The sequence below is a fragment of the Vipera berus genome (assembly GCF_964194415.1).
Source record: "Vipera berus genome assembly, chromosome: 2".
NCBI classification, from domain to species: Eukaryota; Metazoa; Chordata; class Lepidosauria; order Squamata; family Viperidae; genus Vipera; species Vipera berus.
In genome coordinates this window covers 20,106,521-20,131,967 of record NC_138203.1, presented here as the reverse complement: position 1 = coordinate 20,131,967, position 25,447 = coordinate 20,106,521, and the positions used below count along the sequence as shown (strand labels likewise).

Genomic DNA, 25,447 nt, shown 5'->3' with positions numbered 1-25,447 from the left:
CTGCAAATCCCCTAGTTTGCAACTATTTACATACACAACACCCCTTACCCCCCAGTTGTTGTTATTTATGAACAAAATCCTTCAAGTATTTAGGTGGCCTATGGATTCTAGAAGGGTATCTATTGCCCTGGCTGCTAGGGACACCCTTACCAGATTGTCTGCTTAGCTGATTGTCTCTGTTGGACCTGGGCTCTTGGTTAACTGGCTCTGATGCTTCCCTATTGCTGTTTTGTGGATTTGTTTGTGTTTGAAGATCATCTGATCCTGGCCTACTCCGCAGGGGTATTTCCCAATCGTACTGACTAGCTAGCTGTTGTTGGTTACCAGGGACTGAGTTGTTATGCAATACTGCAACCCCACTATCTGGCAGGTTGTTATCACTGAACCAGGATGTACTGTTCCCCACAAATGTGCTTTGCTCCCCTTCTTCAGGTACGCACCCACTAGTTCGCTTCCTCAACTGGTCTATGTGTCTCTTGCTGATCCTATTCCCTTCCCCCTCAATAGTATAAGACAGGGGACCTAAAATTTCAGTAACCACCCCTGGGATCCATTTGTCCCCTTGTGCATAGTTTCTAGCCCAGATTAAATCCCCCACTTTAAATGTTCTACTAGGCATGTCCAGTTCAGCACTTGGTGGAAGTCTGTCAGGGTGTAATCTGTCCAATTTGGTGGTTAGTCTTCTTCCCCACCTCATTTCAGCTGGACTTTTGCCCGTGGCAGTACATGGGGTCGTGTGTTGGGTCAGCAAGAACTCGGCCAGTCTTTGAGGCCAGTCACCTCGGATGATCCTTTTTAAAGCGTCTTTCATGGTCCTCACATTACGTTCAGCCAAGCCGTTGGTGGATGGGTGGAAGGGTGCTGATGTCTTGTGCTTAATCGAGTTGGCCTTGAGGAAATCCTGGAATTCAACAGAGGTGAATTGTGGCCCGTTATCTGACACGATTACGTCTGGTAACCCGTGAGTGGCAAAGAGGCCCCTTAATACCTGTATTGTTCTACCCGAAGTCGTAGAGCTGACTGGTACTACCTCTAGCCATCTAGAGAAGCTGTCAACAACCACCAGAAATGTTACCCCCTGGAATGGTCCAGCGAAATCAATATGAATCCTGGACCAAGGATTTCTAGCTAACTCCCATTTATGCGTACGAATGTGTTGTTGTTCTGGCCTAGAGCGTTGGCACAGGTGGCAATTGGCAACGCATTCCTCAATGTTGTTGTCCAGACCTGGCCACCACAAGTGACTCCTAGCCAACGCCTTCATGCGTACTATTCCTGGGTGGCCTTCATGTAATTCTAATAGAATGGCTGGCCTGTGGATTTCAGGAATAACCACACGATTTCCCCACAGTAAACATCCCAAATGAACTGACAGTTCATCTTTCCTTCTGAAATATGGGATGTACTTAGCATCCGGATTTGCATTTGGCCACCCGCTTAGAACCCAGGCCATTATTCTCTTTAAAGTTGGATCAGAGTTTGTTGCCACAGCTATATCTTTAGCTGTTAAAGGCCAGTCAGGGATGTCCTGTAGAGACATTATTTGTCCCACAGGGGCAGGGTCATCCTCAGTGATGTTCAAGGGCAGCCTGCTCAGGGCGTCAGCATGTCCCATGTCCTTGCCCGGTCTGTATTGGAGAGAAAATGAATATGCTGAGAGGAAAATGGACCACCTCAGCATTCGGGGTGACATGATTTGGGGAGTCTGTTTATCCGTGGTAAACAGTCCCAATAGGGGTTTGTGGTCAGTCAGTATGGTGAAGTTCCTACCATAAAGGTAGTCATGGAACTTCTTTACTCCAGCCACAATTGCCAATGCTTCCCTGTCAATCTGCGCATAGTTCCTCTCGGCTTTGGTTAGTGTCCGGGAGTAATATGCGATTGGTCTTTGTATCCCTTGGTTGTCTAAATGGCTGATCACAGCCCCCACACCGTAAGGTGAAGCATCACACGCTAGGTAAATAGGTTTATTTTCTATAAAGTGGGTTACAGTTGATTGGCTGGAAAGAACGTCTTTTAACGTTTGAAAACTAACTCTATGTTTATTCTGCCACTGCCAAGGGGCCTTCTTATCTAAGAGTCTGTGGAGGGGTTCTGCAATGGCAGCCTTGTGAGGTACAAACGTATGGTAAAAGTTTACCAAGCCAAGGAAGGCTTGTAGTTCAGCCTTGTTTCTTGGCTCAGGAGCCCATTTAATTGCCTTAATTTTGTCAGGGGTAGGATGGATTCCATTCTTGTCTATCCTGAATCCCAAAAAATCAGTGGACTTAACCCCAATGGAACATTTTTCCTTTTTTAATTTCAATCCAGCCCCCCTAAATCTGCCCAGTACCTGTTCCAGCCGCTCTACTAACATTTCCTCATCTTTTCCAGCTATCAGGACATCATCAAAGTAAGGGCATACACCAGGTATGCCCTTTAAGGTCCTCTCCATCACTTCTTGGAAGATGCCTGGAGCAGCTGCAATACCAAATTGCAGTCTGTGGACCCGGAACGCCCCCTTGTGGGTAACAATCGTCTGTGCTTCTGCAGCCTCTTCAGAAACAGTCAATTGTAAGTACGCATGCGCCAAGTCTAACTTGGCAAACATGGCGCCGTCCTGGATCGTCGCGAGGACCTGCTTCACCGTCGGGACCGGGTAAGCATGCTTTTTCATTCCAATGTTCAGGGTGGCCTTATAGTCAGCGCAGATTCTCACATCCCCATTAGGTTTGAGGGGTGTGACAATCGGCGTTTCCCATAGGCCACCCTCAACAGGTTCTAAGACTCCTTGGCCTACTAGCCTGTCGAGCTCGGCCTCGATTTTTTCCTTCAGGGCGAAAGGCACCCTTCGGGCCTTAAGCCTGATAGGTTTCACTGAAGGGTCTAGGTTAAATTTAATCGGGGGCCCTTTGTATTTACCGAGAGACCCATCGAATACGTCTGCAAATTCATTGCAGACTGATTCGAGGGTCTTATTTTTAATTACTGAATTTATTCCCCCGACCCAAATGCCCAGGGCCGGGAACCAGTTAAGGCCAATTAGACTAGTCCTATGCCCTTCGGTAACTATTAAATCTAAGACCCCCTTAAATCCCTTAAATTTTACTCTAAGGCTAACCTTCCCTTTTATTTTTATTGGGCTTTTTTGAAAGTCTGTTAACTGAATTTTTGTTGAACTAAGTGGAATTTTTCTTCCACTTAATTGTTCAATCCTCTCAAGGGTTTCACTGGAGATTATTGACACTGAAGCCCCTGAATCTATTTCCATTCTGCAAGGAACCCCTTGCAGATGGACTATGATTTTTAATTTTCCTTCTGGAAAATTGCTGTTTTTCCCTTTCCACCTGCGATTGACGCGCGCCACCTCCCCTAGATTTGGAATTTTAACCTGGGGTCTAGGGGTCTCTTTGCCACTAAAGTAAGGGGTTACCTTACCTTCGGGCCACACATCGACTTCGTGCAGGCGGTTGTCACGAGCGCGGCTCCTACAGATGGCCTGGATGTGGCCAGTCTTCCCACACGCCCTGCACTTTGCATTTCGGAATCGGCAAGATGCACGGGGATGGTTGCCTCCGCAGCTGCCGCACCGGTTTTGGCTGTCGTTGTCTCTCGGTCTGGTTGCGGTGTCCCTCCATGGTCGTTGTGCCCCGGTCGCTTGTCTTTGCGGAGTTGCGGGTTGTTGTCGGCGGTTAGGATCGGGCCCCTCACTTCTGGGCGGTCTTGGCGCCAATTTCCCGAATCGTCTTGAGACCTCGGCGATGTCGTCTTCCCACTGCTGGTCCACCTCCCCACAGTCCACATAGCCCTCTTGGTTGATCTCGGACGCCGCTGCCATGCTACTGCGGGGGGGGGTCGCGATACCCGGTAGACTCGTACGTTAAGAGTTCGTCTATCACCTCCTGCAGATCGCCGGTGGGTTTGGCGATTATTCTGTTTTGTAGCTGCTCATCACGCAAGCCCAGTACGACTCGGTCCCGAATTCTTATTTCTAAGTTATCGTATTTACATCGTACTGCGGCTTCCCTGACGGCAGCGACAAATTTTTGAATGGATTCACCCGGTCTCTGGTTCCTTTTCTCAAAGATGTGGCGCCAAAAAAGCTCAGATCTCCTAGGTGTAAAGTGGACCTTTAGTTTGGCTAAAAGGTCGGCATAAGGCACGCTAGAGACTGGTTGCGGTTGACACAGTCCGACGGCGATTCTGTAGACCGGTGTGCCGCAAATCGTCAATAATGCTGCCGCCTTTTTCCTGTCATCAGTGATTCCGTTCACTAGCAGGAACCCTTCCACTTGACCGATGTACTCTTCCCAATCCTCGGGGAAGTTTGGGTCGAATTCCTTCAAGGACCCTATTTGCGCCATTCGGAGAATTTTTCTTTTTCACCGCGGCCGCTGGTTGACTGTGACTCGTTTTCGAATTTGCCGCCTTTGCGCAACAATTCTCCGATTCTCTGGTCTTCTGTCTATCCCACCTTCGTCGCCAATTGTTTTGTTCTGATAGACGAGGACTCAGAGTGGTTTTTGCAATGAACGAGTTTATTGAATACACAATTGTCAACTGGCAACTGTCAAGTGTTGCAACCTTTTATAGTGGAACTGTTTGAACTGTAACCAATTAGAGGCGTTTATTCTCCCGCTTCTTGCTATTCGCGGCCAATGATTGCACCTGAATCTCCCGCTCAAACCGAGCTACGGTGCAGTCTGCAAATCCCCTAGTTTGCAACTATTTACATACACAACAACCATGAGACATGAGGATGAAATTGATTTCATCCTAATTTTAATATGAAACCTGATCAAACCTGAAGTTTCCAAGTGAATATATACATCAGAATGCAATTATCCATTGATTTTTTTTTCTTTTTTAAACCTTTCAATGCATTATCTAATTATAAATGCATAAGGAGAATAATAAGGGAAAACTGAAAATGTTATTGCTTAGGTAGGAAGAATTAATTGAAAAGATCTCTATATGGGGAAGCGATTACAAAAAATACAAACATTAAGAAAATAGATATTTTTTTATTTAAAGCGGGGTGGAAACAATGGCCCTTTTATGACTTGTGGACTTCAGCTCCCAGAATTCCTGAGCCAGCCATGTTGAAGTTGAAGTCCCAGCCATGGGAGTTGAAGTCCACAAGTTATAAAAGGACCATCATTTCCCCATCCCTGATTTACACAGAATGTTTGCCTATGTGGACACCAGAACACAAAGTGAAATAAACTTGTGCCTGAAAAAAATACTAACTTGATGAAAGTAAAATAAACTTCATCCATCCTTAACTAAATTATACACCAGTTAAAAACTAAGGCAAAGAATGTGGAAAGAGTAAAATAGCTCTGCTATGAAGGATCTCTTAAAATGGGTGGATTGTGACAGATATTTTAAATTACTTGTATCAGGGCTTTTTGTCCATGTGGTATTCTCTAAGGATATCCAATCACTGCACAATTCTAATTTTGAAAAGAGGCATTGAGAAAGGACTGATATTCACAATTGACATGTGAGGCATCCCACAGGAGGAATGTGAAAAGTATGAAGGTAATCCTTATAAACTGTCACTAATCTGTGAAGAGAAAAACAGCCAATATATAATAGATAGATGTAAATTGAATCCCCCCCAGACGTGTTAAATTTAGTAAATTTTTATAGAAGAGGCAGAAATGTCATGTCAATTCTAACAATACATAAATTTAAATTTTAAATACCTTTCATGCTTTCCTTTTTAACACTGATGAGCTCTTAACATTTCTCCAAGTATAAATACCTTTTTATAATGCTGAGAAAACAATAAACCAAACAATTTCTTTGCTGCCTCTTTTCCACATTATCTACCCATGCCCTTTCCCTCATGTTTGTAAGAACAGTTAAGAGTTTAATTATCCTGGGTAAATCAATAAATATTAGGGTAATCATCACATGAGATCAATATGTAATACAGACCTTGACTAGTAATAAAAAATTTGCATGTTATATCCTGCTTATAGTGCAAGTCCTAATTGCTGAATGCTTTCTGCTTTCATTAATTAGGTTACTATTCAATGCCATTTTCCTGTGTGTGAATCCCACTGAAATCAGTATGATTCTTTTTCTTTTCTGACGAGCCACGTTTAATTTTATGATCGTAGAAAATTATTTAGATTGCAGATCACTCCATAAGCCATTAAGGGTGCCACAAAACTATTGATCACTTATGAAACAAATTATGAAAACCTGATTCGTAATATATCAACCTTAGTAATATTTGGTTTTGGTTTTCATCAAATTACAAATTCTTCACTTTAATTACCTACTGTTTTGGATGATCGTTATGGGAAAGAATTGAAATAAAGAATGCCATGGACAAATACTTTTTAAAAAAGTATGTTTACCTGATAATAGCAGTTCCTGAGCCGCAGTCAAACCTGAATTCCACATAGCTGTCCACAATGCAAATGGACAGGAAGTCTTTGCTGCCTGTATCGTAACTATACAACAGGACACCATTTGCCACATCTGGACGAAATGTGATCTCAAATTCCATGAAAGAAAGATAGCTGACTGGTTCTAATGGCCAGGAGGTAACAGCAAAAGATTTCAATGTCTCATTGAACTGAGGTATGGTGAGGGTGAAAACTGAAAGACCCAAGCAAATAAAAGTACATTAATCCTTAAAATGGCCATTTATAATTTCCATCTCTTTATTTATGGTAAAAAAATTAACATTTCATTGCAGAAATTAGTACTAGAGACTATATCATGTAAAATACATTATGGATGTTTATCAACAAACAACAAACTTAGTGACTGCCTTGTTTAGCAACCAATCGCAGTGAAGACTTTTGGGCCAAATTTTTACAAGTAGCTTTACAATTAATCCTCACATCCCAGGTCAGTAAAGCAAAGGAAAGCTGAAGTAAGATCTTAAGCACAGTGGTTGTTTCGCTTAGCAGCTTCTTCATTTATTGCCCTAGCTGCCAGCCTCAAATGTGGTTACTAAAAAAAGAACCCTTTGTAGCTTGATGTATTCACAGAAAACTACTAATCAATTGTTAGGACATGGGCACTTGCGGTGGTGGAAGAGAAGTGAAGAAATATTAGGTATGTGCCTCATAGCTTAAGATGCAGATATGTATCAACAAGATTTGCCTTATGATATCATTGCACTGGTTATCATTTAGATGTAACATTGGTTTGCTGCAAACATCTATGCTACAGTGATAAAATGTTTAAATATCTATGGCATTTTAACAGGAAAAAGCAGTCGCGCAAGTCCATGATCAAGCTAGTCAAATATTTCAGAAGATTATTTTATGTATTCATTGCCTTTACCATAAAGTAATGTACAACAAAATGATACTGTGCATGGTTATGAATGAAACCAGGACTTCCCTACCTTGTGATCACTATAATTGATATGGCTTTTGTCACTATCTAACCACAATAGGAGGAGCTGAAAGAAACAAGATGGAAGGAAGTTGCAGGATCCAATCTGGGTCGATTACCAGAGGTTTAGTCTTCTGAGCTTTCAGACTCATGCTGGAGCCCATCCTCAGGGAACTTCTCTCTCACCAGAATGTGGGTTCCAGCATGAGTCCAGAAGCTCAGAAGACCAAACCTCTGGTAACCAATCCAGATTGAATCCTGCAACGTTATCCTGGGACACATATATTTGTTTTCATTCATGGAATGAAGTTTACAATAATGGAGAAGGAACAAAGAAACCACTAAAGAACTTCACACGTGTTGCTAAAACATAGTCTTGGGCTCTCTGACAAATCTCAAATAAGCTAGAGCAGAATTTGGCCTTCCATTCCTCCCCACACCCATCTTCTGCTTCTTCAGAGCCAGGAGAAGATTTTGGCAGAAACAGTTGGACTTTTAAATATTATAGCATCTAAGATTTAAAACAAAGAACCTAATTTTAAACACATTATTGAACCTGTAGTTCTCTTCCCTAGCAACATGTTACTCAAACCAAGATCCTTGGTTCAAATCACAGAGTTCAGACAGTGAACATGAACATCAACTTAGCTATGGAAATGGAGGAGGAGGAGAAGCGTATGCCTGATGTTTTCTTCACTCTCATATAGAATCATAGGGTTCTAAGGATCCTTTGAACCAGTATCCAATTCAGCAATAGGATATTATTTGTGGAAGCCACAGAATCACTGATATGCAACAGATATTCTGTAAATATGAATTAAAATGGGTGTCTTCCTGAATCAGGTGCCCTGCAGAAATTATGGAGTACAGCTCTATTTCTAGATGACATAGACATCTGCTCACCTTCTTCACAGTGGTGGCCTTTAAATCCAAGTGGGCAAAGGCAGATGTACTGATCTGCTTTGCTGGCCATGCAGGTACCACCATTAATGCAAGAAATTTCATCACAAATCCCACTGCTACATTCACCTAAAGCAGGGAAAAAGCATAAAGCAGTGACTTATCCTTCAAGTAAGTCAGGTTATATTTGATAGGTGCCACTTTCCATTGATTGAATGGACAAGTGTGCACTGTCTCAAAAGTTCAATAAAGATTTTTGTTTTCCATTATAATTTCTTGCTCCCTATACAAACATCAGAGTAGACATATACATGTGTTGCCTTCTAGGTAACACCTAAACCAATTAAGAGATTGAATTCCAGGCTACAAAAGGTTTCACAAAATGATAGCAATGAAGCAATAATTGCAACATTTTTCTACAAATGACTGTTTGCCAGATTTTATGCTCTTCATTAACTTCTTTCTTGTTCTTTAGTCAGCCTACTCCAATCTTTAGATTAAATGCCATTTAACTTCAATTGTCTTATTTTTTCCCTCTGTCTGATAGAACCTACACTAAGAGGTGCTAAGCAGCAGGATCTCAACTTATTAGCTGCAATGCAACTTGTTAAATATTCCATCTGCATGGCAGATAATCCATATTGCCAAAGTATAGCATGGTTATCAGTACATTTCAAGTTGTTGTAATCTACAAAGCTCCGACCTCCTGTCTCCAATTATACCTGTGCATACCAAAAGATCATATGGGATTAGCATGATTTTGCTTATTACTTATTGACCAAATTCACATGGCTGCCTATCTTATAGTACTCTGGGTGGTGAACTAAGAATTGTTTAAAAATACAATTATCCAACTAAAAGGAAAAATTGTGTCATATCCCCTATAAAAATATCTCTACCAACATATTGCCCATGCTCATGCCAATGCTCTATTAACATCCTGGTCCCAGTGCCTTGGGAAGGAGGAGAAGCCAGGTTTTCATAATCTTCCAGAAGGCTAACAGGGTTACGTCCATCCATATCTGTGAAATGGGCTGTTCCATAATGTGTCACGAGAGAGAAGAAAATGTTTCCTCAGATACTGCTTCACTCTCGGGACCCTAAACAAGCCCAATCTGCCAGATCTAGTGGGACAAGCAGAAACCATTGGAAATAGATGTTCCTGCAAGTCACATGGCCCCTGCTATAATAAACAGTGCATCTACCTGTGGAACAGCATCCCCTTTCCTGCATGACACTTATTTTGATGGCCTTTAGAAAGCCCTGAAGATCTGCCCTTTCCCTCTAGCAATGGACCAGGGTACTGCATAAGCATCAATATGTGTTAATCTATGTGAAGTATATTTTGATTCCTGCAATAAATGTGTTCTTTCTATTTCTATTTTTGTGGTTGTTTTCTTGCTAGTAGTTGCCCAGAGTTACCTACAGGTGGCCAGCTTTACAAATTGAGTAAATTAAGTAAATGCATAGAACATCTTTTATAATCAGCATAGTCATTATCTTGTTATCTAATGGGAAAGTGGCAATTGTCAATGCTGGCAGATTTGACTCTCTCTCAGATCTGAAGTGCATTTAAATGTCACCATTTTAGTCATTAAAGAGTTAGTGTAATACAGGATAATGTGGCTTAATGTGCACACTCAGGGGACCATGTCTAGCATAGCAAACCTAATCTTTTACTATACTTGGAGGAAGAAGTTGAAGAAATTGATCGTGGAAAAATTCACGCAGACATTTCAAGTTTAGTTTATATTCACTGATGAATTATTAGATTTCCAATGCCCTGAAAAACATTCAGCAGGACACTCTTTTGAAATGCCTGTGGATCTGCATTGAAAATTGCCTTGGACGGGGCTTCCGGATGGCAAGGCGACGCCGGAGGCAGCCATTTCTTGGCTGTCAGCCTCGCGGCTCCGTAGAGCCGCCGAAAACAGCACCGATCAGCTGTTCGGCGGCTCGGAAGCCCCCACCTCGGGAAAAGAGGTGGGGGTGAGCATTCAGGTAGGGGTAGAGCTCTCCGGGGCCGCCAGAACTTAGAGTTTTGGTGGCAGAAGTATTGAGCCCCCCCGAAGCCTGGGCATGCTCCGGACTGCGAGGCATCTCTGCTCCGGGTTTTTTGGAGCAGAACAGGGCGTTCGCAACCATCCCTGCTAGCAAGGAAGAGCTTTTGAGAACGAGGACGCAGGCAGAGCGATGCAGGAGATTTTGGTGAAGATGATGTTTTGATCTTTAACTCAATGGACTTTGCTGAATCTGCATGTGAAAGTGCGTAGTTAACAATAGAGGGTGAAAATGGCGGCTACATCTTCTAAAGTTCTTGCCCTGAGGCAGCAGTCTTTGGTGAAAACTTCATTGTCCTCTGCATCTGAATCTGTATCAGCTTTTACAGTAAAAGATTTGCAGAGTTTGCTGCAAGAGACTATGGAAAAGCAAATGCAACAATTTGTTAAGATAATGGAGAAAAAGTTGGAGGAGAAGTTTACAGAGAAATTAGCAGAAATGAGAGCAGACATCACATCTGTAATGTCAAATATGGCTAAAAGCATTGAGATTTTGGATGAAAGAGTGGAAGATCTTGTTCAAAATGATATTAGAATGGAAGCCAAAATGACAGAAACTGAAAATGTGATAGAGAAAATGGATTATGATTTGATTTCGACACAGTATTCTCAGATGGAGTTTGCTTTGAGAATCAGAGGCCTAAAAGAAAATCCTAAGGAAAATTTGACGAAAATGGTTTCTGAGGTTTTGGAAGGGGTGTTGGAGCGACCAGCAGATGAAATAATGGAAGATATAGACAAAATCTTCCGTGTTAATTCGTGGATTGCAAGACAAAGGAAACTACCCAGAGATGTGGTGGTTTATTTTACAAAGAGAAAGATTAGAAATGAAGTTATCCAGGCCTCCTATAATATTGATTTTGTAATGGATGAGCAAAAAGTTTTGATTTTAAAAGAGATTCCTGCAAGAATTTTAAGAAAAAGGAAGGAATTTGCTTTTTGGACACAAGAATTGAGATGACGTGATATTAAGTTTAGATGGCAAATACCAGAGGGTATGGTGGTGACTTATGAAGGAACGAGGCATTGTTTTACCACGGTGATTCAGGCACGTGACTTTTACAGTAATGTTTTAAAAGCAGTCCCCATACTGTCTTTGGAGTTTACAAAGAAAAAAGGTGACAGAGAGCCTCAACGTTCCAGAGAGAATCCACAAGATGTTGAAGGGTTAACGCAGACAGATGTGAAAGCTACAGGAGTGGGTCAAATTTCATCACCACAGGAGAAGGCCAGAAATTGGAAGAGGTGTGCTGCTTCTGGAAGAATGAAGCAAACCTGAGGATTTAGTTGCATAATTGCAAGAGATAATAATGTAATAAGGATGCTAGAAGGATTAAGTATTTGGGGATTCATTTTTCACCCTTATAAAATAATTATGTAATATTTTGTGTTGCTTTAGTTTTAAGATGATTATGAAAATTTAATTGGGAAGATTTGTAGTAGTGTTTATTGATATTCTGTAGGTTATGCTTTGTTATTTGGATGGAAAGTTTTAAGCCTGGAAGGTAATGTATGGTATTTTAAGTTGTATAATACATTAGGAGAAGGAAAGGTTGTATAAACTTGGTTTTAGTATGTTAAATTTTAGTTGGATAGAAGAATAGTTTTATAAAACTGATATAAATTGTTTTATGTGTGATTGACATTAATTTGTAATACTTTTATGGGCAATATTGGAGTAGGTAATAGAATACAAGAATATAAGAATGATGTGATTATATAAAAAAAATTTAAGTTTGGAAGTAATCTATGGTATTTTAATTTGTATAATATATCAGGATAATATGAATTTAAAGCTTAGTTGGGAAGAAGAACAGCTTTAGACAATTGATATAAATTGTTTTGTTTGTGATTGTTTTTATTGGGTAGATTGAAAAGTATTATCTTGTTTTTGAATAATTATTGATATGATGTATATATATATGTTTGGAGTTTATTTATATGAGTTAAAGTTCGATAGTCTATATAGTTCAGGATTGTTTGCGTAAGCTAGATTATGATTGTTTGTATTTCTATACCCTGTATTCTGCTCTGGGAAGTGGGGGGGAGGGGAAAGGGAGGGTGGGGTTGGGGAGGGTTGGGGAGAGTGGGAGGGAAGGGGGCTGGGTTTTTTTTTCTTTTTTTGTTGTTTGTTAAAGATAAAATGTATTCTAAAACTTTTTAATAAAAAAAATTGTCTTGGACTCTCTGTGAGTGCACATACCAAACACTTCACTGTGCAATTCCTGCAGGCATTTTGCAGGTGTAAGTACACAAATAATAACTGGGATTAGCTGCATGTTTTAGAAGCTACTTTAATGCACTGTTTCACTTACATTAGCAGGCTTGTGTCCAATTTGTAATCACATGAACATGGGGATGCTGCAACAGTCACAACCATGAGTTGTAAGTTCCCTCATTCAGTATTGTAACTTTGAGTGGTTGTTGAATGAGTGGTCACTGAACAAGGACTACATGTAATTATATTATACAGGATTTCAGTTTGTCATCCTGGGAATTCTTAGTAACTTTAAATCTAAACAATGACAGAATTCACTGATTCTTTCTTAGGTGGCAGGGACAGCATTACAAGATTACAACAACAGCTTTTATCAAGACACAGAGTAGAATTTGGCACTATTTTCCTCCTAAGGAAGGATAGTCTTAGCAATATTGCCTTCAAACAGTTCCAAAATGAATCAGCTGAAAATAGTGGATGCCACCCTTGCACTGATATCCCATAAGGTCACCATATAGGAAATAATTAAAAATATTTTTTTTCTAATACTACCCCTCATCAGTGGTTTTTGCCAGAAACCTCCAGTTCAGAATATAAATATGAGTGCTATATTCATTTTATGGCTAATGAATATTCAACAAGCATACTATACAAGCCACAATATTTGTATGATTCCCAATCTATCAATCTACCAACTGAACAAGAAACTGCACGCTAAGCTCTTATGTTCTATAAAGAATATTATGTTCCCCTCTTTTAGATCTTCACAAGCAGAAGACTTACAGGCGACATATACAGGGAAGATTCATCTGAAAATTTTATTTCATAAACTCCACCCAAAATGTGGACTCTCTTGAACAATGCCCTGTTCCTAGAATTTTCTAGTTTCTTAAATTTTTGGTTGGATATGAGGAGATAGTGATTCCCAAATATCTAGAGACATGATGTCTTAAAACACTAGATCTGTTGAAATGATTTAGTGGTCAAATACATCAAATGGAACACTCTTTTTTTTTAAAAAAAAGGTGCAAAAAATACAAAATAAGGTGCAAAATGGGCTTGTACAAAATAGAACAGAGTAAAAAAACCTGTCAGACAGATGGGACAATGAACAAGAAAATAAAGTAGAACTGCCTCCTTTATTACTTCTGTAATCCCAAATCCAAATGAGAAAATCAAACAATGGATTCATCAGAAACCAGGGGAATTTCCTATAATTCACAGATTACACAGAAAACAGCAGGAACTACTGGTACTGTGGATTAACTGAGTCTAACATCCATTCCACATGCCTCCAAAACACCTCACATTTAATAGGCTTATTTAGAAGTCCAGGTAAATTCAGTATGTCTTACTTCATGTAAGAATGTACAGTATAGCATTGCAGATAAAATACCTTGACTTTTTTTTACTTATGAAATCCAAGACACCATTCCACAAAAGATTGATGAGCCAACTTGATATAAAAGCCACAAGCAACAAATCCTATAAAATGAAATACAGCCTTGATCATATGCTGAAAGGCAAATATCAAATGGAGTTCTCAAGCTTCAGGAATAAAAACCCATTCATCTTATCGACTAGATCACTTCTGCGCCTATCTGTTCATTCAAAACAAGGCAACATAAAGCATAGGTTTACTAAAGATATCCTATATACAAGGACAGTTGGGAAAAGGGAACTAAAAATCACTTGAATTTGAAAAATAACCTACACAGTCCTAAACATTTCATACAAAGTGAGAAATAGTTTCACAGATGGGTAGAAGGAATTGAACCATTGAAAATGTTAAGTTTCCAAAATTTGGGTTGTCCTTGTTATTAATCTGTTTACAGTTCAATGCTTAACATTCAACTCAACATCACAAATTGGCCCAAACAAACAAACATCTTTTAAATGTTGTATTTTACATGAATATGGAGCCTTGGTGGAGCAGTGGGCTAATGCCTCCTTAAGTAACACCAGCTGCCTGCAATTAGTGCAGGTTCGCATCCCACCAGGCTCAAGGTTGACTCAGCCTTCCATCCTTCCGAGGTAGGTAAAATGAGGACCCAGATTGTTGGGGGCAATAAGCTGACTTTGTAATAATGCCGCTTGGGGTGTGTGTGAAAGCCCTAATAAGCAGGCATATACATAGAATGAAGGCTACTGCTAAGCTTGTAAGCCGCCCTGAGTCTTCGGAGAAGGGCGGGATATAAATGGAATTAAAATAAATAAAATAAAAATAAAAATATATATGGTGGGTTTTGATAAGCTGTGTGGTAAAGGCAGCCAACAAGCAGTGCAGATCAGAGAGAATTTTTTTAAAGTTTCAAGTTTTGTAGTATTCTATAGCTTCTCACTCTATCGTGAAATTGCACAGTAGGCTTCCCCAAGACCTTATTTTCTTCAGTGCCTGCTTTCTAGGTCAATTTATTAGCTTTTTTAATGTCCCACAGATACCCGGTATTTCTATCCAGGGGAGAGTTCAACAACTCTGAATGTGGTTGATTGCAGTTACTGCCCTCTTTTGATAGATGTTATAAAAAGAAAAAAGGATGGCCTCTTATCTAAGTTACGCTAGACCTGAAAATTAACTTTGTATCTATTTCTATCATTGGTACACCACAGGGACATGAACAATCCTTTAGATTGTTCCTAGAATGTCATCTATATTTTCTACACAAATTCAATGGCTTAGATGGATTTGCAAGTAACTGTGATTCAAGGTTGCTTGTTATTTGTAAGGCATTAGATAGCTCTGGACCAGGTTTTCTGAGGGGCCAGCTTCTTCTATATTTATCTGCCTGTCCAGGCTGATTTAATAGGCTTAACTTCCTCTAGAGCCCATGTATAAGGCATTATCATCTGATAGGACCTCCCCTTGTTTTCACTTCCTCTGCATGGAAATTTGGTACATTCCTTCCCTACCCAGTTTCGAGAGCAGTTACAAGCTGATTGTTCTACATAGCCAATGGAAAGAGGGCACGATGGGAGTGAACAAAAGAACCTGGCTTGCATATGACTTTATACAGACAGTCCCAGCTGAAGGTAATTGGAACTAGGAACTTCTTTACTAAGCGATGCAGTTGTAAAACACAATGTCATGTGACCACATAAACTTATGATGGCAGTTCTGGCAACCCCAGTTGCCCCAGGCAAAATCTTTGTAGTCCCAGCCTGGTGTGATCATGTGATCACCATTTGTGACTTCCTTCCAGCTTCCCCATTAACTTTGCTTTCAGAAGCCAGCAGTGTACTTAGCAAATGGTAATCACATGACTGCAGGATGCTGCAATGTTGTAACTGTGAGCCAGTTGCCAAGTGCCCGAATCACAATCACACGATCATGGGGATGTACAGCAGCTGCAACTGTGAGGACTTATCCCTCTCATTCAGTGCTGTAACATCAAATAGCTGCTGAATGAGTAGACAGTGCTGTCTTCCTCTTCCCACTGCTTGTGAAGCAAGTCCAGCCTGGGGATGCTTTGTGAAGGCCATGACATGCAGAGCAATGGAGGTGGCAGGGATGGTGGAAGGCAAGGTGGCAGGGGCATCAGAGGGCAGGGATGCTAAAAGGGCAGAGATGGAAGATACAGTAGGTCAGTGGTGGTGAACCTATGGCACATGTGTCAGAGGTGGCACTCAGAGCCCTCTCTGTGGGCACACGCCATTGCCTCATCCCCACCTCCCCCCGTGGCTCCCTCCTCACCAGATGCCCCCCCCAGAGGAAAGTCACCCCTGAGCACACCCTGCGCAGGACAGCACAGCCAACGACATGGCAGCCTGGCAGCAGAGACAAGACTCACCCTTGCAGCCTGGCACGTGCAGATGATGCTGTGGGGCGTGGACAGAGGGCATGGCTGCCATGGCACTGTTGGGCTGCCTAGGCGATCTGTAGTGGGCTGTGGAGGCGGTGGGTGGCCCTGCGGGTGGGTGGAGCTCAGAGCAGGGGTGGAGTGGGCAGGGCAGGGTTGGAGTGGGCAGGGGTGGGGAGGCAGGGGTGGGCCTGGGTTTTGGGCACTCGGTCTCTAAAAGGTTCACCATCACTGCTGTAGGTGTTCAAGAGACTTGAAGGGCACCCTGCAATCTTAAATGTGGGCAGGTTGCCAAGTGCCTGGATTTTGATGATGTGTCTGCAAGGATGCTGCATCAGCCTTAACTTCAAGGACTATAACCATCATTCATTCAGTGCAGTCATGATGTTGAACAGTTGCTGAATGAATGATCATTAAACTTGGACTATTTGTACCTAAACAAATAAACAAACGGAACACAGAATTATATTTCTAAGAAAACTCATTATCTAGATTCAGTCACATTTAGAGTAGATTCACTAAATTATCCTATGAAACTACTTTAAATGTTGTTATATTGGGATCTAACTTTAGAAAGTGTTGAATAAGTACTGGGATATTCAGATTAGTCCATCTACAACTATAGATGTTCAATATGTGATATTGATTGATTGACTGACATATTTATTCATTCTACTTGTAAAACATTGAATCAATACAGACTCACAGTCATTTACAAAATAATCAATAAAATTATCTATGGTAAATATAAGCAAATTAAATTAAAATGACCAATAACCAATCAATTTTTTTTTACTAATAAATCAATCTAAGTAATTCAAAGTGAAATAAATTAAGGACAACAATAAAGTCTTCAACTAACTCTGTAGAAATCTCTGGTAGTTTCCAGAATTTTAAATAGGATAGAGCAAGTCTTAATTTCTTTGGGGAGTCCATTCCACAAGGTTAGAACAGCAACTGATCAACAGCTTTTCCTGGCCTCCACCCCTTTTGGGCCAGTCTATGTCACAGGATTGTTATGGAAAATAGTGAAGAAAGAAATTTTATATATATACTATTTATTACTGCTGGAGGAAATGTGGAACCTAAATCTAACAAATAAATAAATTAAAACAAACCTATAACATAGAACAAGGTCAATGCAATAACATTATTAGACTGGATAAGTTGGGTTTTATGAATGAGATAAATGAGTTAATGGTAACTATGTTGAACTTACCAACATCTGCCCCACTAAGGCTTCTTCCCAGAGGCCAGGGCCTCATGTCGATGGGCTTTCCATTAATAATGAGTAATTGAACACACCCTTGGAAGCCATGATTGATTCCTACTGACTTTACAAGCCAGTAGGCTGTGGGAGCACCACCAACATAGAAGGGAGTCCGAAAAGTAATTTTACTATATTGACCCTAGAAGCAGAAGGCAGACAGGAAACATGTACCGGTAATTAATATTGAGAAAATCATAACTGATAAAGATATTTCAAAGACTGTTGGCTAATCAAACTTTAACAAGCGCACAAAAAAACAGGATATTGATTAATGAATTGACATTATTGATTTATGAATTGATATTATTGTTATTTGTATGATATTAGTAAAATATGATGAAGATGCTTATATCTAACTTGATTTACATAGTAAAACAGTACCAAAAATTGTAATGGTGTAATGAAGGGAAAATGGAAAAAAATATGGAGAAGAAAGGAGGATCAGGGAAAAAATACTGGATTGTGTAGTATTGAACAGATTTATACTGAAAAAGTTAATGTTAAATAGCTGAACCCAGATAACATGTTGTTTACTAAGCAATAAAGACTATAATATTTACAAATTAATAAAACTTTTAAAAAGAAAAGAAAACTGACATATTCTAATATAAAGTTACTCTGTCTAATGTTATCACCCTTATCATCCATCATCACCCTTATCCTCCTAAATGCATGATCACAAATGGTCATCTCGGCTCTCTGGGCAGTTGGCTGGTTAAACGTTGGAAGCTGATACTGCTGTAAGGTTTTTCCTTGCTCAAAATAATTAACAGATGTACTCCTCCTTAACTGAGTGGGAAGCACTGGCTAATGATTCTGAGATTTTTTTAAGATATATTTTATTCCCAAGTGACAAAGCGAAAGCAAAAGCACTATCTAGAATTTTTGGCTAGTGACATCTGGAAAACAAGGGAAGGAAAGGGAGAGATCCCTAGTAAATTATACTAGGGATAGTACAAGCCAGTGATAGTTTAAATTGAGTTCTGGCTTCCTAAATATACAGTTGGCCCTCTGATGGTTTAATGTGGTTTGTTCCAGGCAATGAGAATACATTTCCTCTGTCTACATAAAGGTAAAGGTAAAGGTTCCCCTGCACATGTGTGCTAGTCATTTCCGACTCTAGGGGACGGTGCTCATGTCCGTTTCAAAGCCGAAGAGCCAGCGCTTGTCCGAGGACATATCCGTGGTCATGTGGCCAGCATGACTTTGTGAAGGCCATGACATGCAGAGCAATGGAGGTGGCAGGGATGGTGGAAGGCAAGGTGGCAGGGGCATCAGAGGGCAGGGATGCTAAAAGGGCAGAGATGGAAGATACAGTAGGTCAGTGGTGGTGAACCTATGGCACACGCTGTTACCTTCCCGCCGTAGTGGTCCCTATTTTTCTACTTGCATTTTTTACGTGCTTTAGACCTGCTAGGTTGGCAGAAGCTGGGACGAGTAACAGGTGCTTGCTCTGTTACATGGCACTCGGGATTCGACCCGCCAAACTGCCGACCTTCTGATTGACAAGGTCAGCATCCTAACCCACTGAGCCACCGCGTCCCTCTGTCTACCTAGCAGGTCTCTATTTTGCTTTGTTCATAAGGCCAGCAAGATCAACTATCCTAATAGTTTACAGCATGACAAATGAAGATGTTTCCACTGTGGAAACACCCATCAATTTCCACCTTCTCTTTAACATTGGTTGGTGCTGGAAGGGGGATGTGAGTTGTAGCAGATAGCTAGAGTATCAGCTATCTGCTGATTTTTAGTTAGCTTCAGAAATATCTTGTTATTGCTTAACAGAACAGGACACCAAGAGGTGTGTAAATAGTAGACTAGTCTTTCACTATGTGTTGAATCAGGATCTCTCTAAATACTGAAATCATGGTCCAGCAGCTCCAGGGATTGAAGCACCGATACCCTTACTTAGAGAAAGAAGAAGTCATCCAGCACAGTCATAGTTGAAGTACAACAGTGTGTGGATGCATCAAGAGAAGATGGAAAATACCATTTCTACATGACACCCAGGAAAGTCAATATTAGCCAAGGAGAGAAAGGCTGTAACATGGAGATATATCCTTAAATAATGGTTAAAGCATCTCCAAATTGAAGTTAAGGAAATACATAGTGTGTCCAGTAATTCACAACCCCTGATTTTGAGAATTCTGGGTTTTTTTTTACTTCAGAACAAACTATATTATTGCCCTTTATCACTAGTAACTCACCTGAGATTTACCAGGAACTTGTGGACTGTTATCCAAACTAAGCCATCCATCTATTCCATCTCTAAATACAGTCACACTGTGCCAACTACCCAGTTTAATTTTGTCCTTGCTTATTATTGTTGCAATTCCAGTTCCACAGTTGAACCTGAGACCAATATAGGATAATGTGAGATAATCAAGCCTGGATATGTGGGAACCTAAATTTCAGGGGATTTTTTTACAGACTATCACAATGACTTACTCTATGATCAAAGATTGCATAGTCATTTGACATGTATTAATATTTTTCTATTATACAGAAAATCTTTAAATATAATAATTTGAAGAAATCAGAAACACAGTATTTACCACACCAAACCTACCATATACTTAAAGAGAAAAAGAAATTGCCAAATTTTGAGATTTCGTGACGTTACACCAAAAAATCACACAAAAATTCTGAAAACCCTTGGCATTTTTAATTTTTAACCTTGTACTATATCAACAAAATATTAACTAGTCTTTCTTTTAAGTATTTAAAAATTCCATATTTTCATAGCCTTAGCACTGCTACAGAAACTGGCATTTCAAAAATGTTCTAGCAATGCTTATTTTAATCTGTCCTTTTATGTTTCTTTACTGTGGGCAAAAGGAAAGGTCTTTCTTAATTCTTTTCTTTGACAAAAGGACTTCAAGGATTTTGAATCCTCTAATTGTAGACATAAAAAAGAAAATGTCAGTTATATAAATAAGAAACTATCAACTTCCTGAAATGATTTGAAGATTCAGAGAGTCTGCCTTGCTGATAGCACAATGCAGCAAGGGAATAATCCCAACTTCCTGATAAGAACTAACACTATAATAATAATTCCAGTACTTTATATATGAAAAGAAGTTGTCAATGAGTTGATTGACAAGGAAGAAGATTATGAGTTATGGTCTCCTGATCCCCTGACTTTGATAGAGCACATTATTATAATCATGTGCTTATCACCACTTATTTTTAAGTGAACAAAGTGGAAAGGATAAAGAGATCCTATAGCTATTTTTGTTTATTGCTTACCTGAACTGAACGCTTCGCCTGATGATTGCCAGTGACATGAAATCACCACGACCATGCTCATTCTCTCCACAATACAGAAGCAAACCATCCTCTGCTTCTGCCTAGGAATGCAAAAGCAAGGAAAATCTAAAAGCCATTGTCTCTCCAGAAGTACAGTGGTACCTTGATACTGAACTGGTGTACTTGAATGCCAGGTCTGTCGCTAACAAAGCTCCTCTCGTCCGTGAATTGGTCGAGGGTGAGCAGGCAGACCTGGCTTGCATCACGGAGACTTGGTTGGGCCCAGAGGGCGGGATTCCTCTGGTTGATCTTGGCCCACCAGGTTTCCGGGTGCTACACTGGCCTCGGGCTCAGGGTAGGGGTGGGGGTGTGGCTGTTGTTATGAGGGAGACCTTGTGTCCGCGGGAGGCCACCGTTCCCCAGATAGTCGGGTGTGAGTCTCTCTTCTTGAGATGCGGCCCTGGTGCGCAGTTGGGCTTGCTGCTGGTGTACCTTTCGCCTAGTCACGCAGCAGCAGCCCTGCCTGAGCTTCTCGATGTCCTCTCTGGGTTTGTGATTGAGTTCCCGAAACTCATAGTTTTGGGGGACTTTAATCTACCATCTCTGGGAGGATCATCTGAGTTAGCTCGGGAGTTCATGGCTTCCATGACGGCCATGGACCTGACGCAAGTAATTTTGGGACCGACTCATGTGGGAGGCCACACCCTTGACCTGATTTTCTTATCTGGACGGTGGTTAGACGATCTTGGTGGGGGCTCCCCAATTGTTATGCCCCTGTCATGGACCGATCATCATCTCCTGCGGCTGGTCTTCCGTTTTGCCCCCCCCCGCCGTGGGTGTATGGAACCAACTAGATGGTACCGCCCCAGATGCTTGATGGATCCCGAGAGGTTCCAGGCGGCGCTGGGGTCCCCACCTGCCTCCTTTGCTCACAGCTCGGCAGATGCCTTAGTGGAAGCCTGGGAAAGGGCAGCCACTGAGGCTCTTGACCGGGTTGTACCCTTGCGGCCCCTGACCCGGTGCAGATCCCATCGAGCTCCATGGTTTTCCGCGGAGCTTTGGGAGATGAAGCGTCGGAGACGGGGCCTAGAGAGCGGTTGGAGATCCAGCCGATCCGAATCCGACCGATTGCGACTAAGAGCCTATACTAGGTCTTATCTCGCTGCGATAAGGGTGGTGAGGTCTAATCACTTTGCTACCCTTATCGCGTCCACAGATAATCGCCCGGCTGCCCTGTTTAGGGTGACTCGCTCCCTCCTTAATCAAGAGGTGAGGGAGGAAACCTTGCAGGGTCGTGCCGAGGAGTTTAACCAACATCTGTCGGACAAAATCGCTCGGATTCGGACCGGTCTGGACTCTGACTGGGCAGAGTCTGGCGATCAGGACACGGGCGGTCTTGTCGATATCACCTGGGAGGAGTTTGATTCTGTGACTCCGGAGGAAGTGGACAGGATTATGGGAAGGCTGAGCTCCACCACATGTTTATTGGACCCGTGCCCTTCCTGGCTGGTCTATGCAGCCCGGGAGAGGACACGCAGCTGGTTCCAGGCAGTTATATCGGCTTCTTTGAATGAGGGTAGCTTCCCTGCCGTCTTGAAAGAGGCGGTGGTGAAGCCCCTCCTCAAGAAGCCTGCCTTGGACCCAGCTGTATTGAACAACTTTCATCCGGTCTCCAACCTTGGCTTTCTTGCGAAGGTTGTTGAGAGTGTGGTGGCGCATCAGCTCCCTCTGGTCCTGGATGAAGCGGATTATCTAGACCCGTACCAATCGGGTTTCAGGCCCGGGTACAGCACGGAGACGGCATTAGTCGCGCTGGTGAATGATCTCTGGAGGGCTCGGGACAGGGGACATTCCTCTGTTCTAGTCCTATTAGACCTCTCAGCGGCTTTCGATACCATCGACCATGGTATCTTGCTGCGGCGTCTCAGGGGATTGGGAGTGGGAGGCACGGTTTTACGGTGCTTCTCCTCCTATCTCCAGGGATGTTCGCAGTCAGTGTTGACAGGAGGGCAGAGGTCGACCGCGAGGTCTCTCATTTGTGGAGTTCCTCAGGGGTCGGTCCTCTCGCCTCTCCTGTTCAACATCTACATGAAACCGCTGGGTGAGATCATTCGTGGCTTTGGAGTTGGGTATCATCAGTACGCTGATGATACCCAGCTTTTTCTTTCGACCCCAAACCACCCCAGTGATGCCCTCGACGTGATGTCCCGTTGCCTGGAGGCGGTTCGGGTCTGGATGGGGAGGAACAGACTTCAACTCAACCCCGACAAGACTGAGTGGCTTTGCATACCTTCATCCCGGACCAATTTGGATATTCCATCTCTCTCCATGGGGGGTGAACTATTACCCCCCGTAGATAGGGCTCGCAACTTGGGAGTCCTCCTAGATTCACGGCTTACTTTGGAAGATCATATAGTGGCTGTGACTAGGGGGGCTTTCGCCCAGGTTCGCCTGGTGCGCCAGTTGCAGCCCTATCTAGGCCGGGATGACTTATGCACGGTCACTCACGCGCTCGTGACCTCTCGTCTGGACTACTGCAACGCTCTCTACATGGGGCTGCCCTTGAGGACCACCTGGAGGTTACAACTGGTACAGAATGCAGCCGCGAGAGTTGTGTTGGGAGTTTCCCGATACTCCCACGTTACACCTCTGCTCCGTGAGCTGCATTGGTTACCAGTTGTCTTCCGGGTGAGATTCAAGGTACTAGTAATGGTGTTTAAGGCCGTACATGGCAGGGGTCCGGAGTACCTCAGGGAACACCTGCTGCCAGCATCAACTTCCCTGCGCCCTGTGCGTTTCCACAGAGAGGGACTCCTCAGGGTGCCACCGATCAGAGAATGTCGATTGGTGGCCCCCAGGGGGAGATCCTTCTCTGTGGGCGCTCCGGAGCTATGGAATCAGTTACCGGTGGAGCTCCGGATGGTGCCCGATCTTCGTTCCTTTCGCCGCGATCTGAAAACATTTCTATTTGAACAAGCCGGCCTGGCCTGATGGGGGATTGGTGGGGTTTTTTATTGCTGTATTTTTGGGTTTTTTATCAATGTATTGTATTAATTGTTTTTGATGGGCAATTATTTAATCTTTTTTAATATTTGTAACTTTGCATTTTATTCTTGCCCTGTTCACCGCCCTGACTCCTTCGGGAGAAGGGCGGTATAGAAATATTAATAAACTAAACTAAACTAAACTAAACTGCTTTGAAACACGTCAAATTTGATACTTAACACATTTTGACGTGAACCTTTTGTCTCGATGCTCTTCATTTGTTTGATATTTGATGGGCAAGCTAGAACTTGTTGGTGTTGGTTGCCTTGTGACTAATACATTATTCCTGAAGGAGGAAATTTGTTTGGTACTGGACATTCTTGGTACTCATCATGCCTCCCAGAACCAATTAACAATGAGTACCAAGGTACCATTGTATATTGTAAAGCTGAAAAAGGTGTAGAAAGAGGCATATGAAAAAGGGGACAGTTCTCCTTTAAAGGGATTGTAGCATGGAGTGGGAGTCTTTAGTTTTGAACAAATAAAATAATATGACTAAAGTTATGCATCATGTGAAAAATGTAGACAAAGAAATGTAGACAAAGAACCAGTGGAACAACCTGCCTCCAGAGGTGGTGAATGCTCCAACACTGGAGGTTTTTAAGAAGAGACTGGACAGCCATTTGCCTGAAATGGTATAGGGTTTCCTGCCTGAGAAGGGGGTTGGACTAGATGACCTCCAAGGTCCCTTCCAACTTATTATGATTATGATTATTAAATGTTCCTCTACTTTTATCATTTAGAACTTAGGGTCATGGACTCAAATTAAATGTAGTGTTTTAAAACCATAAATAGAATTGGGGCAGAAGTTCCTGCACAAAACATGGAATTAACTGTTATCAGATGGAGTGATGATCACCAATACAGATTGTTTTTAAAAGAAAACCAGACAAACTCATGGACTGGACTGTCAGTCTTGATTACCATAAATACCCCAGGATCAAAGGTGGCAATTTATGTGTGTATACTTTTGAGTCAGTTTTTGACTCCTGGATCAGTCTCTGCCCTTGCCTACTTCCTATGAGTGAAAGAGAATCAGAGTAAGCACAGTCACAGCTTAGGAGCCACTTTATTTAATGACCAAGTTGCTGTTCCCAATTGTGGTCACTAAATGAAGACTACTTGCATGTTCTTCATTTGATACTGTTTGAAGTGAAGCTTTACCTCTACTTTACTACTTTGCTACACTTTACAAAAGTAGCTGCACAGGATAGGAAGAACTTGTGTCTCTGTGTGCCTGCCTTGAAGTAGCTTTGTGACTCCTGGCAACTGCCTGAACTAGTCACTACAGTTTTCTTGGCAAGAGCCTTGGTGGAGCAGTGGGCTAATGCCTCCTTAAGTAACACCAGCTGCCTGCAATCAGTGCAGGTTCGCATCCCACCAGGCTCAAGGTTGACTCAGCCTTCCATCCTTCTGAGGTAGGTAAAATGAGGACCCAGATTGTTGGGGGCAATTAAGCTGACTTTGTAATAATGCCGCTTGGGGGGGGGAAGCCCTAATAAGCAGGCATATACATAGAATGAAGGCTACTGCTAAGTTTGTAAGCCGCCCTGAGTCTTCG

General features: G+C 42.0%; 1 protein-coding gene across 1 annotated transcript in view; it reads right to left on the bottom strand.

The window, feature by feature from the left end:
- Positions 1–25,447, bottom strand: part of EGFLAM (EGF like, fibronectin type III and laminin G domains) — a 104,405-nt gene that overhangs the window by 15,494 nt on the left and 63,464 nt on the right. The window contains exons 11-15 of the mRNA XM_081321668.1: positions 20,842–20,942; positions 19,800–19,944; positions 17,542–17,731; positions 8,251–8,376; positions 6,354–6,597 (exon numbers count right to left, since the gene is read on the bottom strand). Of these exons, the coding sequence (XP_081177794.1) occupies positions 6,354–6,597; positions 8,251–8,376; positions 17,542–17,731; positions 19,800–19,944; positions 20,842–20,942 (806 nt within the window). The remainder of the gene's footprint in view (positions 1–6,353; positions 6,598–8,250; positions 8,377–17,541; positions 17,732–19,799; positions 19,945–20,841; positions 20,943–25,447) is intronic.